Source organism: Suricata suricatta, chromosome 11 (genome assembly GCF_006229205.1).
Source record: "Suricata suricatta isolate VVHF042 chromosome 11, meerkat_22Aug2017_6uvM2_HiC, whole genome shotgun sequence".
Classification (NCBI taxonomy): domain Eukaryota; kingdom Metazoa; phylum Chordata; class Mammalia; order Carnivora; family Herpestidae; genus Suricata; species Suricata suricatta.
Window position 1 is genome coordinate 10650212 of NC_043710.1, and position 19022 is coordinate 10669233.

A 19022-nucleotide genomic window follows, 5' to 3' on the forward strand; every position below is an offset into this window, starting at 1 on the left:
CAGGTGGGGTGGAAGTTCAGGAAATCACTCAGTGCACATGCCCTAGAGGCCCATCTCACTACCCACATATTTTTTTAAGTTTATTTCTTTATTTTGAGAGACAGAGAGAGTGTGAGAGCAGGAGGGAGGCAGAGAGGGAGAAAGAATCCCAAGCATTCGGTGCTCAAACTCACAAATCATGAGATCATGGCCTGAGCTCAAATCAAGAGTCAGATGCTGAACTGACTGAGCCACCCAGGCACCTGCTCTCCTTTTTTCCTTTCTTTTTTTCACAGCTTTTTTTTTAATGTTTATTTATTTTCAAGAGAGACAGCGAGACAGAGCAAAAGTAGGGAAGGTCAGAGAGAGATGGAGACACAGAATCTGAAGCAAGTTCCAGGCTCTGAGCCATCAGCACAGATCCTGATGTGGGGCTAGAACTCACTAACTGCAAGATCATGACCTGAGCCAAAGTCAGATGCCTAACCGACTGAGCCACACAGGTGCCCCTTTTTTCCACCTCTTTGATCTAAGTCGGTAGGTCCTTATGCACATGACCCTTATATTGTATTGAGTTTTAACTTACTTAAAGATAGATGTGCATGATATTTATGGAATTTTCAATGACATTCAAATGGCCAAAGCTACAAAAGAGCTCCTTGCATTGATCTTCTTGTGGGATACTCAGGCCAGGCCAGGTCAAAAATACTATTCTGCTAAACTATGTGGGGGGGGGAGGGGCAAAAGAGCAAATTATTTTTGTTGTTGAACAACTGAGCCAAGTCTTAATATTGAGTTTTCTTTGGGTTTGGGTTTTAATAATGATCCTCAGTGCTGCTAAAGTTGTAGAGAAATGAGCACTGCCAAGGTCACCGGTGGAGGGGTGAAAGGTTCAACATGTTGGGAAATTAATGGTTTTCTTTTTAGTAGGCTTCACGCCCAGCGCAAAGCCGAATGCAGGGCTTGAACTCACAATCCTGAGATCAAGACCTGAGCTCAAATCCACAGCTGGACGCTCAACTTGGCTGAGGCACCCAGGTGCCCACAAAAATAGTATTTTAAAATGCGTATGTTTTGTCAAAATACAGACCGTTTTCCAAGCCAGGTAATACATACGTAAGGATTCATTATACTATCCTCTTAATTCATGTAGGTTTGAAATTTTCCAAATAAAAAAAAAGCATTTGAATTTAAGTTGAGTTATTCCACTTCAGGACTCTAAAGTTAGAATATTATTCAAAATATAATAACCATAACAACAATAGCTTTATACACAAGACAAGAATCACAGTGTAATCTTAATAGGAAATAATGAAAACAACCACATACAGAACACTAAATTCAGCTGGTGAAATACTATGAAATTGTGTATATATTATGAAGACAATGTAATACTGTGAAATATTTGTGATGTAACACAACACAGAAAATAAGATTTTAAGTTATGATCTCTACACCACACACACACACACACACACACACACTCACACACACACAAAATCCAGTCTTTGAGTGATGAGTCTGAAAGATATTTTTCCCATTCTGTATTTTCTAATATCCTTTAGTAAACATCAAAACTCTTATAATTTTAATTACAAGCTTGTAACATGGTAAAAGGACAGACAAGCAATGTGATACCCAAACTGCAAAGTATTTTGTACTCTGTATTATACTTTGTTACAACATTTTGTAAATTTTTAGAGCAAAGTAAGCAATTTATACAGAACCTTTCCTTAAGAAAAGAATTTGGGGGTGCCTGGGTGGCTCCGTCAGTTGAGCGTCCAACTTCAGCTCAGGTCGTGATCTCACAGCTCATGGGTTTGAGCCCTGTGTCAGGCTCTTTGCTGACAGCTCAGAGCCTGAAGCTTGCTTTGGATTCGTGTCTCCCTCAATCTCTGCCCCTCCCCTGGTCTGTCTGTCTGTCTCTTTCTCTCTCTCTCTCTCAAAAGTAAATAAAACGTTAAAAAAATAAAAGGAAAGGAAAGAAAAGAAAAAAGAAAAATATTTGTCTCAGGGCACCTGGGGGGCTCAGTCGGTTAAGCATCCAACTCTTGGTTTTCAGATTAGGTCATGATCTCATGGTTTCGTGAATCCGAGCCCCGCATCGGCCTCCCTGCTGGCAGTGCAGAGCTTGCTTGGGATTCTTTCTCTCTCTCTCGCTCTCACTCTCTCTCTCTCTGCCCCTCCACAACTCACTCTGTTTTTCTTAAACAAATAAACTTAAAAAAAGAAAAGTATTTGTCTCATCACAATTGACCACCACGTGAGGAAAGTATCATTGCATGAATGCATTTAGTTCGTAGACTGTAACTTACCGTCAATCCCCCCAGAATGGAAGCAATGGAAGTTTCTTGGTCTGGCCAAGCCAGCCTGCTTTCCTTGAATGCCTGTGTAGAACAGCCCCTGTACCACAACTGTTCCAGGGAAGCAGCCCCCGCAAAGCCACGATAGAGCACCATACACCCCGCGTGGTCTGGAAACTCCCATATACGGAAACTTGAAACCGGTTCTTCACACTCGGTACATAGACAACACATCCCCTTTATTCTATGTTGTTCACTCTTGAGGTATTTGTGTACATGTCTGTCCCCCTGGCTACACAACACACGTGTAGCTCCTATATTTTGTGTGTACACACACACTCACACACACAATTTGCAAAGAGCAAATGCAACTCAACTTTTTAAAAATAGTTTAGCCAGCCTGACAAAGGCCAAATGTCCTGAATCACAGCAAGGAAAACTGGAAAGAAGAATAAGACCAAAATACCAGCCAACACTTAAGGAGTGCCTCTTGCTGTGTTACAAATAATAATAATTAACATTTCTTGGGTGTCAGGTACTATTCTAAGCACTTTATGGCAATTAACTCATTTACTTCTCATAATAAACTCATGAGGTAGGTGCTATTCTTTGTGGGTTTTGTTGAGGTAGGTGCTATTATTGACCTTATTTTACAGATGAGGAAATCATAGTGCAGATTTCACCCCTGATCAAAAGGCTGAAGATTGCATACACTTACCCACTGCTCTGTGCGACATGTCATGAGTATCTCCCCACATCTGTCACCTCGGCATGGTGAATATATATCTAGACTTGTGCGAGAATGAAAATTTACTGTATTCTATCTATAGGAAACAGTGCATCATCTACTAGTTGGGAATCTTAAGAAAAAAGCTCAGGTACTTAAAATACCCACTGCTGGGAACTAATTCTAAAGAAGCAAGTCAAAGGAATAAAAAAACATTCATATAAAGCCATTTGTAGCAGTCTTGTTTTTGTATCTAAAAGAGAAAAGCAGGGGCACCTGGGTGGCTCTGTTGGTTAAGCATCTGTCCAACTTCGGCTCAAGTCATGATTTCACAGCTTGTGAGATTGAGCCTGGAGTGGGGCTCTGTACTGACAGCTCAGAGCCTGGAGCCTTCTTCGGAGGGGCAGAGAGACGGAGACACAGAATCTGAAACAGGTTCCAGGCTCTGAGGACGTGGGACTCAAACTCAAGAACTGCGAGATCATGACCTGAGCCAAAGTCGGACACAATCGACTGAGCCACCCAGGCACCCCAGAAATGTCCTTGACCTGATGAAGTTTACATCCTCGTGAGAAAGGACAGACCAGAAATGAGAAAAAAATTAATCATATACTTTTAGGTAATGATAAATGCATGTGGAAGACAGAGCTGAGGGGTGGGGTGGGCATGGGCAACTTCAGCTAAAGGAATCAAGGAAGACTCCTCTGGGGAACTGACATGAATGATGGCCTGAAAATGTAAACAAGGAGAGCAGGTGCAAGATCACTACATTCTCGAATTCTTCTGTACAACATCATGCCTATAGTTAATGACCACATATTGTACAGTAAATAGATAAAGGGGATTCGAAGTACAAACCTCCAGTTATAAAATAAGTCACAGGGATACAAAGTACAACATGAGGCCCATGGTCCATAAGATTGTGATAACTTTCTGTGGTGATAGACGGTAACTACACTTATCACAATGAGTATTTCGTAATGTATGTTATTGCCGGATCACTATGTGGTATCCCTGAAACTAATATAAGACAGCTTTACTTCAATTAATTTTTTTAATTTTTTAAGGATTATTTATTTTTGAGAGAAAGAGACACACACAGAGTACAAGCAGGGGAGGGGCAGAGAGAGAGGGAGACACAGAATCTGAAGCAGGCTCCAGACTCTGAGCTGTCAGCACAGAGGTCGATTTGGGGCTTGAACTCACAAACCGTGAGATCATGATCTGAGCCAGAATCAGATGCTTAACCCACTGAGCCACTCAGGTGCCCCCAAAATTTTTTAAATCACACAAAATATGTTACTTTTTAAATTTATTTATTTTGAGAGAGAAAGAGCACACAAGCAGGGGAGGGAGAGAGAGTACGTGAACTGGGGAGGTGCTAGAGAGAGAGAGAGGGAGAGAGAACCCCAAGCAGGCTCTGTGCTGTCAGTGTGGAAGCCTGACACCAGGCTCGATCCCATGAACTGTGACAGCATGACCTGAGCCAACATCAAGAGCTGGACACTCAACCAACTGAGCCCCCCAGGCGCCCTTCAACAGAGATTCTTTTATAAAAGCTCTGAAGAAAATAGGACTAGAAATAAGCTGTTTAAATATATTAACTTTTAGCTATTCTGTAAGTATTCACTGAGTGCTTCCTGTGTGCCAGAAACGGGAATACCATGGCAGAAAAATCAGGGACGATTTCTGCACCTGTGCTTACATCATTGACTGCTATTTATGATGTAGGCAACTCCTAAGTACAGCACAGGTATCACTGTGCACCATTACATTATCAAGGAGGTGCTGTTATCATCCTCATTTTTCAGATAAGGAAACTGAGAACCGAGATGTTGAGTAATTTACCCAAGCTCATGTAACTAGCGAGCGACAGCTCAAAATGCAAGCCCATGCTGTCCCTAAGCAGGAATCGTCAAAGTGGGGTCTACAGCCACATCTGTGGGCTGCTTGTTTTTGTAAATGAGGTGTTTGCATCCCTATTCAGCTCCCTGTTGTCTCTGATTGCTTTCTTGTGGCCCCAGCAAAGGTGAGCAGTTGTGACAGAGGCTGTGTGGCCCACAAAGGCACAGATACTCCCGGCGACTTCACAGAAAACACCTGCTGGCTGACTCCTTCCGCAGAGGCTGACACTTCATAGGAAAAACGGTACTGAAATCTCATAGCCGGCAACATTCCACATGGTGGATTAAGTAAAGTGTGTTCATAAGGTAGCAGGTGCTAGAGAGGACTCTCACTATCGCCACGGTTAATCAACACTTTGGAGGCTCTAAATAATCCAGTAAGACAAGAAAATAAAATAATTGGTCTCAGATGATGTGATTTTACCCCTGGAAAATGTAAGGAATTTTAACTTGAAACTTCTACATGGTTAGTGGTCTGGGGTGGGACCTCAGAGTCTGCACTTGGATCAAGCTCCCAGCGGATGCTGATTCTGCTGATCCACATACCATACTTTGAATACCAGTGTATTTATTGCAAACACATGGTCTAGAGTGTAGCTTTGAAGCCCTTCAAATTGGGTTCTATTCCTAGCGTTCGCTCTTTTAAGATACCTAATTTTGGTCAGTTTACTCCGGAAGCTCCAGTTTCATCATCTGTGAAAGGGAGGTAGTCGTGGGTAATAATGCATGTGACATGCTTAGCAGACAATCTGCCCATAGTAATATCCAGTAACTGTCAGCTCTAATATCTCTTACAGGTCAAATTTCCTTTGGATTTCTACTTTCACAGCCTGTGGAAATGCAGAGAGCAGTAGGAAATTTCCAAGCTACTTATTCTTTACAAAGCCAGTCAGGTGAAGTCTGAGAGGAGAGGAGAATCACATATTTTTCCCCCACATCTAGACAGACCTCCATATAATTGAGCTTTGAGGGGAGAAAGATGGAGGGTGGAAGTAAGGAGCTGGGTGAGTTTGATTCTGGGGCCACCAGTCATTCCATCGGCAGATCCAGCCTCCTGACCATCTCCCTGCCTCCTCTCTTCTCTTCTACTATGTTCTCATAACCCCACAGTCATACTTTTAAAGCTAAGAAAGGGTTAGGAAACATAATAAACACTGCACATACACTATCTCACTCAATCTCCACAACTATGCTATGAGCGAGGAGCAGTACTATCATTTCCATTTTGCAAGTAAGGTAAGTAAGGCTTAGAAAGTTAACTCACATACCCAAAGGCACACATCCAGCCCTGAGCCAAGGTTTGAGTCCAAGTCTGTCTGAATCCAGACCTACCCTTTGAGCCATTCTTATATACATTGCCTCCAAACCCCATGTTTTAAAAATTACTACCTACCTATCTTTTAAATAAAAACACAAGTAATAATAATAATAATAATATAAAATTATCCCAAGAAAATGTATGACATGTTAGGGCTTTTGAAATATTAAGGGGGGCCTGGGTGGCTCAGTTGGTTAAGCCTCGGGCTTCGGCTCACGTCAGATCTCACATTTGTGGGTTCGAGCCCCGCATCAGGCTCTGTGCTGACAGCTAGCTCAGAGCCTGGAGCCTGCTTCTGGTTTTGTGTCTCCTTCTCTCTCTGCCCCTCCCCCTCTCATGCTCTGTCTCTCTCTCTCTGTATCAAAAATAAATAAAACATTAAAAATTTAAAAAAAAAGAAATATTAAAATAACCTTGGAAACTCCATTAATAAATTTCTTTAATGCTTATTTATTTTTGAGAGAGAGACAGAGAGAGACAGGGTGAGAATGGGGGAGGGACAGAGAAAGAGGGAGACACAGAATATGAAACAGGCTCCAGTCTCCAAGGTGTCTGCACAAAACTCAATGCAGGGCTCGAACCCATGGACCATGAGATCATGACCTGAGCTGAAAGTTGGACACTTAACCAAGTGAGCTACCCAGGCGCCCCTCCATTAATAATCTTGAAGGCCCTTTGAGGTATAGGGATCAGAAATAGAACCATTGAATATCCTCTAAAATCCCTTCTCGTTCCACAATGTCATAAATGACTTAAAAAAAAAAAAGCTCTAGATGGTCCCTCATTTCTCCAAGAGACACTGAAAGAAAACCATGTCTTTGGATGAAATTGAATGAAGCACCATTATGCATTAATCTCAACAAATTTTATTGAGAAACTAAGGTCAGATTTGAATGGTTCAACACCCAAGCAGATGGCGAGTGGAGGCTCTGGTTTTAGAAAAGTGAGACAGGAGATACTCATCAGTGATGCAGTAGAGATGCCAAGTAGGCAGTGAATATACATACAAGTCTGGAGTTCAGGGGTGAGGCTGGCTGGAAATGACACAGTTGAGAGTCATCAGCCTGTTGTTTGTATTTAAAATGAAATAACGAAATTGAATCACTTATAAAAGAAAAAAAAAGGTAAAAAGAAAAGAGAGCCTAGGACCAAGACCCACCCAAGACCAAGTTAGGGAAAGAAAAGAAGCCAGCAAAGTAGACTAAGAAGTAAAATCAGAGATATAAAGAGGTACGTGGGTGCTCAGGTGGTTGAGCGTCCAACTTCCAGCTCAGGTCAGGATCTCATGGAGGTTGGTGGGTTCCAGCTCTGCATCAGGGTCGCTGCTGTCAACACAGAGCCTCCTTTGGATCTTCCATCCTCCTTCCTCTCTTCCCCATCCTTGCTTGCACTCTCTCTCACAAAAAAATTTTTTAAAGCATTTAAAAAAAAAAAGCAAAAAAGGTGATTATTTTCTTTAAATCAGAGCTATAAAGTAAAACTAGGAGGAATTATTTTTCCAGAAGCAAAGAGAGCAGAGGATATTGCAAAATATGCCCTCCCCCCTGAAAAAAAAAAAAGAAAAGAAACAAAAGAATAATGCTGCATGTAGAAATGATCTTTCTAAAAACATGATTTCAAGGTAAATCAAATGAAAATAATAATTTTTCTTCCCCCCAACCGACCTCATCATTGAACTTAATCAACAAGTTCCTAAAAGATGATCCTCAGGGAAGATGTACCAGTGGAATAATACTGATGCAATTTTAATTCTTAAGGAACACTGTATTCAATCTTGTTGCTTTCTGCTTCCCAGGCAGACCTCAGTCATCTCAGAGGACCAAGCATGTCACTTTAGCCAGATTAGTTATGAATGTCCTTACTGGGTGGTAATTTCAACTCTGAATGTCAGGGGAACTTCAAAGGTAAGTTTTAGGCTACAGAGATGTAGTAAGTAAAGCCCAGACATCACTTTATGCAAAGAAGAAAAAGGGAACATGGAACATACATTCAGTCTAAGAGTTGATCAGACAGGACTCAGGTTGAGTTTGAGAAGTGTTTTAACCTAGTGCCCTGAATCGGTGAGATAAATGAATCTAGAAGTGATCAGCGTATCTGCCTGGGGATCATCTGGGGACAGAAGGACCTACGGGCAGATTCCTGGGGTTCTCAGTGTTTAGTAAAGGATCCAGGTAAATCTGCAATGGTTTGCAGTCCACATGAGTCCAGCATAAGGTAAGAATTTCCTCCCAGACACCAGATTTGAGACGACTAGGAAAATCCCTAGCTTGTAACAAGCCAAGCCTTGTTGTGGACACTGGCCAGGGAAGAGAAGCTAAGGATGGAGCTTTTCACAGAAAGAGTCAAAGTCCAGTCCCTAAGAAGAACAAATGTTTTACACAAGACCCTTTCAGGGGAACTCAAGAATACATGTTATACAATCCATGCTCTTCAAAATGATGAATGGCAAGAAGGATGTTCTGTCCAAAAAGGTCAAGGGTTCATACTCTAGATCAGATTAAGAGTTCAACACTAATTAGCACTGAGACATACAGATGTCAGTACTTTTAAGGCTTTCTCTAGTTTAAAAAAATCCATCACTCCAAACTTCAAATTTACAGAAGCTGAAAAATTAGGAAACACCCACTTCTCTTATAAAAGGAATTACAGGAAGGATCCTTCACATTGAGAATCCCCTTATGCATTAAAAAGTAATTCTAATTACATGCATTTTTCAAAAGACATTATTGCACAGAGATATGCCTGTGTGTCTCGGCATGTTATCCTTTTATGAGAATGCTTAACTGAATTTGACCTTTACTATTTTTACTGCTCTCATTCAATTCTGAACTCTTTGAACACTGACCTTCTTTCCAGATGCTGCTGCCAGAAAATTCTCACAGAAGACTCTTCCAGAGAGTAGAGCCTCTTCAGGCATCTAATCTCTTCAGATATATAGATGGATATGAAATCTGAATTTCATTTTATGAATGGTATTTATGGATTCATAAGTTCATATATGAAATTCACATACATTCAGACATATAGAAAATGCTATTCAAGAATGTCTTGTAAGGACAAATATATCTTTAGTACATCTGACGTTGGAACATTTTCTTTGAATCAGTACAAATAGATCTTCCAGATGATATGATATGAGTATCTTCGGAAACCACGAACATTATGCACCAGACAGGGATTTTGTCCTGTGAATGATGGCTATAACGTTCTTCCTTTTCTGTTCAACCTACAATCAAAACTCCCGACTTAAGAGTTTGTCTTCCTGTGCAGGTGAGTCCAACTTTGTGCTCACCGATATGCCATGTGGGTCAAATAGGCCAGATAAAACCTGAAGCCAAGACACTTTATATAAGCTATATTTTAACTGTAACAACTAATTTCTGAGACAGTGGTCACTCCTCTTTCTATTCAATGAGGAATTCTGCAATATAAGGTGACATAGGAAACTAGAAATGGAACCAGAGGTACATAAAATCCTTCCCCCAAACTATTAGATGGACCAGACATTCTACCCACTCAGCAATTTAAATCTTTCTGCCTCAAGATAGATAATGGAAGGAATCAATGAATCATCATACTTTATACAGTGCTACACATTCCAGTAAGTTCTTTTATGGACATTGTTCCATTTTCACCTCACAACAATCTTATAAAGAAGTGAGGTGTTATTCTGAGCACATGGGGTCTTAGCAAGAGCAAGTGACTTAGCAAGATCACAAAACTAGTATGTAGAAAGCTGGAATTTGAATGCATGTCACTGAATTCCAACATAGCCTACTCGGTACCATCTTGTCTGGGAAGTATCATCTCCTCCAAATTATGTGCTTGTCTTATATATGCATTTTCCTAAGATCTTGTTGTCTAACCAAAGAGGCAGTTTACTGACTTAGTGAAAAGACCACCTTTGAACTACCTTTTCAGCCCTTATTTTAAATGTTGCCTACAGTTTTAATTGAGAGAAACTGACAAGGAAGGATTCAAATGTGTTTTTTTTTATTTTTTTGGTTTTTTATTTTTGCAAATGTGTTTTAAACAGAACAAGAATAAGGAGAAATCTGGCCAATAGCCTTGTCCCTGTGACTGCACAGAATTAATGACATCTTTAGCCATCTTTGCATTCCCTGCGGTACCTTGTATATTTAAATGATGAATTAAAAAATGCTTGGACAATTCAGGCAATTCTTTAGGAAGAGATGGACCAGATAACCTGACAGAGCTCTGACTCTATGGGTATCTGCAACCTTCTATGGCTACTAGTCAACCTGGACAGGAATTACATGAAGGAGCCATGTTCTTCATTGTCTGATGGTAAACAGTCTCAGGAGATGATAAAGCATCTTTCCAAAGACTAGCTATCCCCTGAGTGTTTTCTCTGAGCCACACTCATCTTAGAAAATGTTGACAACTACTTAGGTTGTTTTCTTTCAAATAATAAGGAAGGGGACTTACCAAATCAAGATTGTTAATTTGGGGAGTTTGGAAAATTATTTTTCATTGGGTAATAGCCAATCTGTGATCTAGACCAGTGCATCTAAAGCTTTTCCATTTAAGGACTAATTAATGAGAATGAGAGTCAATTTATATTGACTAAGGACTGGCGAGCAATCACAAGCAAGAAATCACTTAGAAATCTTATGTTCCTATCCCCCAAAATTCATGCACATCTTCCTTCCATGTATACTGTCTCCACTTTTTTATATGATATAATTTTGCAAAAATTTTCAAGTTATAATTGACCTTTTAAGGAAGTTGCATCATCTTGATTCTGGGACTTAATTTTTGTCCGGGACACAGCTTTGTACCCTATACTTTCTAGAATATATGCATTCTTATTTTTTTTTAAGTTTGTTTATCTGTTTTTGAGAGAGAAAGAGCATGAGTAGGGGAGAGGCAAAGAGAGGGGGGCAGAGAGAGAGAGAATCCCAAGCAGGCTCCATGCTGCCAGCACAGAACCCGACACAAGGCTCAAACCCACAAATTGTGAGAAATCAAGAGTTGGATGCTAAACTGACTGAGCCCCCAGGCACTCTGAATATGATTTTGGGAGCATGTATAGATCCAAATAACCACCATTATCCCTCAGGATTTATATGAAGAATAGTCCATAAAGCTTTCAGCTATTTATTTGCACAATGCCCAACATTTGGTTCAATATTTTGGTATCATCTGGAATAAATGAAAGTCCAAGACCATCTTTTGAAATGTGTCTACATGGGTTCTTCTTTGCAGTAACAAAAGCACTTCATATAACCCATAGTTGATATAGTTTCTAGATAGAAACTAAGTTACACCTTTATCTTTTCACAATGAAGAAACTACCATGGGTGGGGAAATTTGCATAAAGAAATGAAGAGAATAGTTAGATAGTAAACTGGATAATGTGGCACTTGGATTTCTTATTCAGAACCCCGGGATTTCATAGTATTTCTCTATGTTTGATTTCTGGTTCCCTTTTCTAGACCTTATACTGAAATGAAGCCAATACAGCCTATGCACTGCATTTAGACACAAGTGCTTTGAGGAGATTAGGTGGATTATGTGGATTTATGCCCAAGAGGTAGGGTGAACTTCCTGTGCCCAAGGAGGTGGTAACTGAGGGAAAAAAATATGAACAGAAGGCACTATTTGGAATTTTCGTTGCTAGTGTCCTTCTTTTGAATTGAGTTATTCATCTGTATTCACCTGCACAGGTTTGGTTCAATCCAAAGCTACTATGATGGTTTTGGGACTAGACTCTTAGCCACCAGAAGACAAGATATTAAAACTTCAGGTTCCTACAAAGATCCTTAGGGCATCACTCAGAACTCCAGGCCTGGATCACAGAAGACCTTCTCTTTGTTTCCATGCTGTCTCTCATGAAGGATGAATTAAACCACACTCCATCTTCACCCAAACATCATAGTTTTTAACCAAATCCTTTCTCCATGCTCTTTAGAAGAGAAAGGAGATTCTTTTTGTTTCATTGTTATGGGCAGCATTCACTAGATAAAACAACAGTCTAGATTGCAATTATGCCTCTCAAATCTGAAAATGCTGTAATCTAACATTTTTGGTCTCGGATCCTAGGTGCTCTTTTTACCACAGACCATCTAGAGTTCTACCTATGGATGAAAATATAATCAACAAAGTTATTTAGGAAATATAAAACACTATAGAGGGTGGCAGTATGGTATGAACCAAGATTAAGCATGAGAGCTTTGTGGTCAAATAGACTGTATTCAAATTCTTGCTCTCCCATTTTCTACCTGCGTGACTTCAAAACATTTCTTAACCTCTTTAAGCCTTCTGTCTTCATCTGTAAAATGGGATGATAGTAGTACAGATCTCCTCCTAAAGTGACTTTTGCGGACTAAGTGAACTAATGCATTTAAATCATTTTCCACTGTGCCTACCACTTAACATGGAATAAATGACAATTTGTCATAAGGTGCATCCTCTGTCCTCAGGGAACATAGAGTATAATTTGGGATAGGATGTAGAGATATAGTAAAAGACAGTGTACTAGCACTGAAATCATAATATTCTGAGCAACACAGAATTTCAGAGAAAGGACAGAAGGATTTTCTTTAACTGGAGTGGCTTAGGAAGACGTCACAAAAGAAGAACATGACCCAGAATTTGAAAGTTGGGCAGGATTTGGATTAGGCAAAAAAGGTAATAAGATTTATGACTGGAAGGAGAGTAGAAGTATGTGAACCACAAAGAAGAACGATGGAGAAGAGGCCAATGAGTAGAGTATACAGTACATGACAGGGGCAGTTGGGGCCATAGTGAGATTAGCCTACAACAGTCAAGTCCAAGAGAAACTAGAATAATAAGCAGAAGAATATGAAGGTCATTTAAGCAATAGGAAGGCACTGAAAATGATTAAGTAGGTGGATAATGTGATAATGGAGAACAGGATGGATGATAACGGGAAGAGGAAGGAAAATGGGAGGTTAGATAGGAGGCTATGCCAAGAACAGAAATGTAAGATAAAAATGGATAGAAATGACTGGGGCAGTGGAAAAGGACTGAAGCAATAGATATGAGAAATTTTTGAAGAACAAACTATCAGCATTTAGGAACAAATTGGATAAAGGAGAGAAAGCAGGATGAATCAATGTTTCTAGGTGTTGAGCTAAATCACAGTGTGTGCTGTAATATCACAGTGTGCCAGGACCACAATTCTCTTTAAATTATAACCTACTTAAACTTTCCTAAAACGTTTTTGTTTCTTCAAATTTCCCATGATGAATTAATACCCTATTTTATCCATCTTCTAACTTTGAACTTTATTTTTTTTAATTTTTTAATGTTTTATTTATTTTTGATACAGAAGAGACAGAGCATAAATGGGGAGAGTCAGAGAGAGAGGGAGACACAGAATCCAAAACAGATTCCAGGCCTCTGAGCTAGCTGTCAGCACAAAGCCTGACGCGGTGCTTGAACCCACGAATGTGAGATCTGACCTGAGCCAAAGTCGGAGGCTTAACTGACTGAGCCACCCAGGCGCCGCCTAACTTTGAACTTTAAACTGACTTTACTCATTTATTCATTCTGCAAATACTTCTTGGAAAGCTTTCTGTATCAGCCATGGTGCTAGGCACCAGAATCAAAGCAAAGAGCATCAAAATCTCCACCACTGAGGATTTCTCAGTCCTCCTTTTCAGGGTAGAGGAGGAAACGGGAGGGTGGCATATGCGTAAAATATAGTATTCCACGATCGGCTCTAAAATTAAAGCATGCACATAATCTCTGAAGTACCTCACAAAGTGCTCTAACATTGAACAGGGGAATGTGACCATATAATATTAAACAGGAGCTGCCTAGAGATGCATGTCATCTTTCCTTCTTCTAGATCCAATACACTACCCATGGAAGAGATAAATAGAACTGCAAAGATACAATTCTTCTTTCGTCCTTTCTCAGCTGACCCTAAGGTACAGGTAGGGATTTTTGTGGCCTTCCTGATGATGTACCTGACCAGCCTCAGCGGAAACACCACAATTGCAGTCATTGTCCAGATCAACCACTCCCTCCACATCCCCATGTACTTTTTCCTGGCTAACCTGGCAGTTCTAGAAATCTTCTATACATCTGCCATTGCCCCCCTGGCCTTGGCAAACCTTCTTTCAATGGGCAGGACTCCTGTTTCCATCCCTGGCTGTGGGACCCAAATGTTCTTCTTTGTCTTCCTGGGTGGGGCTGATTGTGTTCTGCTTGCTGTCATGGCCTACACGACCGTTTCGTAGCCATCTGTTACCCTCTACGCTACACCCACATCATGAGCTGGCCCTTGTGTGTGGAGCTCACGGCAGGGTCCCTGGTGCTGGGGTTCCTGCTGTCACTGCCACTGACTGTTTTGATCTTCCATCTCCCATTCTGCAACAACAATGAGATCTACCACTTCTACTGTGACATGCCTGCCGTCCTGCGCCTGGCCTGTGCAGACACACACGTTCACGAGACTGCCCTGTACATCATCAGCTTCATCGTCCTAAGCATCCCACTCTCACTAATATCCATCTCCTACGTCTTCATCGTGGCAGCCGTTCTACGGATCCGGTCAGCAGAAGGGCGCCACCGGGCCTTCTCCACCTGCTCCTCGCACATCTTAGTGGTCCTCCTGCAGTATGGCTGCACCAGCTTTATATACTTGTCTCCCAGTTCCAGCTACTCTCCCGAGATGGGCCGGGTGGTGTCCGTGGTCTACACCTTCATCACGCCCATTTTAAACCCTTTGATCTACAGTATGCGGAACAAGGAACTGAAAGATGCCCTAAGGAAGACGCTCAGGAAGTTCTAGGTAGGAAGATCCCATGACCTGTCAAAATTGAACACTTGAGAGTGAAATGGGGAGCTATTAATAATTATGCTGGGACAGCATGCATGAGCCAGGAATGTCCTCAGTGAACTGAGATATGGCCCACTGTTCCAGGGTCACCAAAGGAAGGGAATGCTACTGGGTAATTCAGATAAAGCTCTGTCATGGAGGGCAGCATGAGGTCCTGGGCTTGGACGGAGGCACATCAACACTTATTGGACTTTATATACTAGGCATTTTATATGGGTTATCTCACTTAGCCCATAGTAAGTACCAATGTCTTCATTTTTTAGAAAAGGAAACCAAATTGGCTAACAAAAGATGAAGACACAGGTATTTTAAAAATCTAAAGACAGGTCCGCCTGGCTGAGTGGCTCAGTTGGCTGAGCCTCTGACTCTTGACTTCAGCTCAGGTCATAATCCCAGGGTCATGGGATTGAGTCCTACAAGGGGCTCCATGCTGAGAGTAGAGCCTGCTTCAGATTCTCTCTCCTTCTCCCTCTGTTTCCTCTCTCCTGCTTCCACTCTCTATCTCTAAAAAATAAAAAAAAAGAAATTTTTTTGTTAATAGAAATCTAAAGATGAAGCTATCTTCATACAATAATATTGGCCAAACAGGCCATGAATGCCAAAAAAAAAAAAAGGAAGCAGAAGAAGAAGAAGAAGAAGAAGAAGAAGAAGAAGAAGAAGAAGAAGAAGAAGAAGAAGAAAAGAAAAAGGGGAGGTTTTATAGTTGGCTAAAGAGAGGGAGACTTTTTTTTCTAAATTTTTTTTAATATTTATTTTTGAAGGAGAGAGAGAGAGACAGAGTATGAGCTGGGGAGGGGCAGAGAGAGAGGGAGACACAGTATCTGAAGCAGGCTCTGGACTCTGAGCTGTCAGCACAGAACCCAACGTGGGGCTTGAACTCACGAGCTGTGAGATCATGACCTGAGCCAAAGTCAGACGCTTAATCAACTGAACCACCCAGGCATCCAGAGACTTTTATTTTTAACATGATTCTGTTTTGTTAACCAAAATGAAAGCTTTCATTAACTTCTAAAGAGCACCCCAGCAATAAAAAACATAGTAATGAAGGAAAATGCTATTTAATTTAATAAATAAATTTAATAAATAAAAATATGGGAAAGGGAGAAAATGAGCCTCTTTGAATCTCAGACTCTACCAGAATCCCTTCTACAGCATCTCAGTGTTCCAGACTCTGTTTGAGCTTCCAAGGAGAGAGATCATTAACTTGTAAGACACCACATTCCTTGTTGGACAACTCATTTGTTACTGTACAGTACTGCCCATTTGTTTGAGCTGAAGTCCCTCTACAAACAACTTCTGCACTGATCCTGTTTTTCCTTCTGGAGCTTTCTTCTCCCTGACAGGTCTCCCAAGTTTTAGGATGAATTTTTTGTCTACTTTTAAGTGTTTAGTTCTCTTCTCTGTAGAGCAAACACTCCATCAGTTTTCTGTCTAGGCGATCATATCTGTATGCTCTCATATCAGTTACCTTCTAAATTTTCCCTTGTTCTATATCCTTGTGCAAATTTTCACACAGAAATAAACACAATCTACTGGGAATATTTTATTCTGGGGAACTGTTACTTTTCATGACCTGTGAACTATGTTTCTATCAATCCGTATTGATCACTTCAACATCTCATAAATTTGGTATCAAGTAAAATCTCCATATTGTTTCATGTGACTTTCAATGCTGCCTGACCACAATTTATTTTACTAACATATATGTAGGACTTTTCATTTACCACTAATATACTGGGTTTTTTTTTTATTGGTTTAGTCCAAGTGATCCAAACTGCCAAAGTCATCTTCAGGATTTATATTATTCATCGTTGTTTTATGTCATGGTCAAAATTACAATCATATTTCATTTTCTTTGTCCAAATCATTAACCAATATCTAAAATAGAACACAATAAATGAGTCCTCCTCTTTGGAAATTGGAAACATGGTAGTCCTCCTCTTTGGAAATTGTTGTCCAACTGGATAGAAATATGCTCAGTTAATACCATCGGTGGCACACTGTCACAACTATGACCCTCCTCGTGGAACTCCCCTCCTTGTATCCATGCCTCTGGGCAGCCCCTTTGTACCCATGCCTATGAGATTTGCTTTAGCCAATGGGACATTAGCAAATATGTTGCAAACAGAGGCTTACATTTGCCTTTGGTGTCTGTCTTCCCTTCCTGACCTGAACATGACACATGAAGAAGTCTGGGCAAGGATGACACCCAGAGTAAACCATCTAGGAGGTTCCCTAGACCAACCCATTGATCCACCAAACAACTGCAGTCACCTTAGTGACCCCACGGGAAGAACTGCCCAGCTAAACTAGCCCAAAATGCTGACCCACAGAAACATGGGCTAATAAAATGATCAATATTTTAAGTCATTGGGTTTGAAATTATATATTTCAACAAAAAATAACCAATTCAGGGGCACCTGTGTATCTCAGTTGGTTAAGTGTCTAACTCTTGATCTCGGTTCAGGTCATGATCTCACGGATTGAGATCAAGCCCTGTGTCAGGCTCTGATGACAGGATAGAGCCTGTTTGGGATGCTCTCTCTCCCTCTCTGTCTGCCCCTCCCCTACTCATACTCCTGCTCCCTCTCTCAAAATACATAAAAAACATTTTTTTAATTCTTAAAAAAATAATAATCAATTCACCATCCAATCTATAATAAATCATGTCTCCAAGAAAGATATCATGGGAAGCCTATCAAATATTTTCATACAATCAAAATATGCTACAGCACTGGTATAAATCTAACAATTTAGAAGTCTTATGTTAAAAATGAGTGCATTTGGCATGATTTCTCTTGGGTCACTTCATTTGGGCTCTTAGTATCATCAGGTTTTTCAAAATGCCTACGATTACCTGTTCAATCATGCATTTCCAGAATTTTACTAGGAATTCACAATGAGATGGCTATCTTATTGTTTTTGAAATTAACTGGTAATTTATAAATTTTTTTTATTTCTGTAGCTGCATCTGAATGGGAAAAGAAACACTTCAATAGTTGTGAGTGTCTTGGGAATGGAGAATCTGCACATAATCTTGAATTCCCAGCATCTAGTACAGTGGGTAGCATTTATTAGACTCAGCTGATTTACTATCGAGAGATAAATTACATCAACGGGGGGATGCTTGCCACTTATATAAATTGTTTGTTCTTTATACAAAGGGATTGTGTTCTACCCTTTTTCTACCATTTCTATCCTTCACTGCTCCCTTCATGGTGATGGCACACCATAAATATCTGTGGAATTGACCAAAATTTCCTTTGGAGATCATTTTTTTTCTGGTTTTCAGATTCTTTTAAATGTTACTGATAAAGCACATTCTTTTTTTATGTTTATTTATTTTGAGACAGAGACAGAAAGAGAAAGAGAGGGCACACATGCATGAGCAGGGGAAAGGGAGAGAGAATCCCAAGCAGGCTCCACACTGTCAGTGCAGAGCCCCACGCAGGGCTCAGTCCCATGAACCATGAGATCATGATCTGAGCCGAAATCAAGAGTTGGACATTCTTATTAATTTTTTGAAACATTTATTATTAATATTAAGTTTTGAATGCTTTATTTGATTCTATATCTATAAATCCTATATGCCCTAAGACTTACAGATAATAAAAAACAAAAATGGGAACTATAAAATATCCATCTGAAAGAAGTAAGTAGCTATTATTATTGCCTATTAAAAGAAGATCACAGGGGCACCTGGGTGGCTCAGTCAGTTAAGTGTCTGACTTAAGCTCAGGTCATGATCTCACAGTCTGTGAGTTTGAGCCCCGTGTCGGGCTCTATGCTGACAGCAGAGATGGGAGCCTGCTTCGGATTCTGTGTCTCCCTCTCTCTGCCCCTCCCCTGCTCATACTTCTCTCTCTCTCTCTCTCTCTCTTTCAAAAGTAAATAAACATTAAAAAAAAATTTTTAAAGAACATACGGGCACCTGTGTGGCTCAGTCGGTTGAGCA

General features: G+C 40.5%; 3 protein-coding genes across 3 annotated transcripts in view; 1 reads left to right on the forward strand and 2 right to left on the reverse strand.

Moving 5' to 3' along the window:
• LOC115306084 (olfactory receptor 10V1-like) overlaps positions 1-19022 on the reverse strand; it is a 61084-nt gene that overhangs the window by 13228 nt on the left and 28834 nt on the right. The gene's annotated exons all lie outside the window — the stretch shown is intronic.
• The window catches only part of LOC115306083 (olfactory receptor 10V1-like), a 50337-nt gene that overhangs the window by 2415 nt on the left and 28900 nt on the right, over positions 1-19022 (reverse strand). The gene's annotated exons all lie outside the window — the stretch shown is intronic.
• LOC115306085 (olfactory receptor 10V1-like) lies at positions 14088-15019 on the forward strand. The gene is given in 2 exon segments (XM_029956287.1): positions 14088-14450; positions 14453-15019. Coding segments are annotated over 2 exon segments (930 nt in total).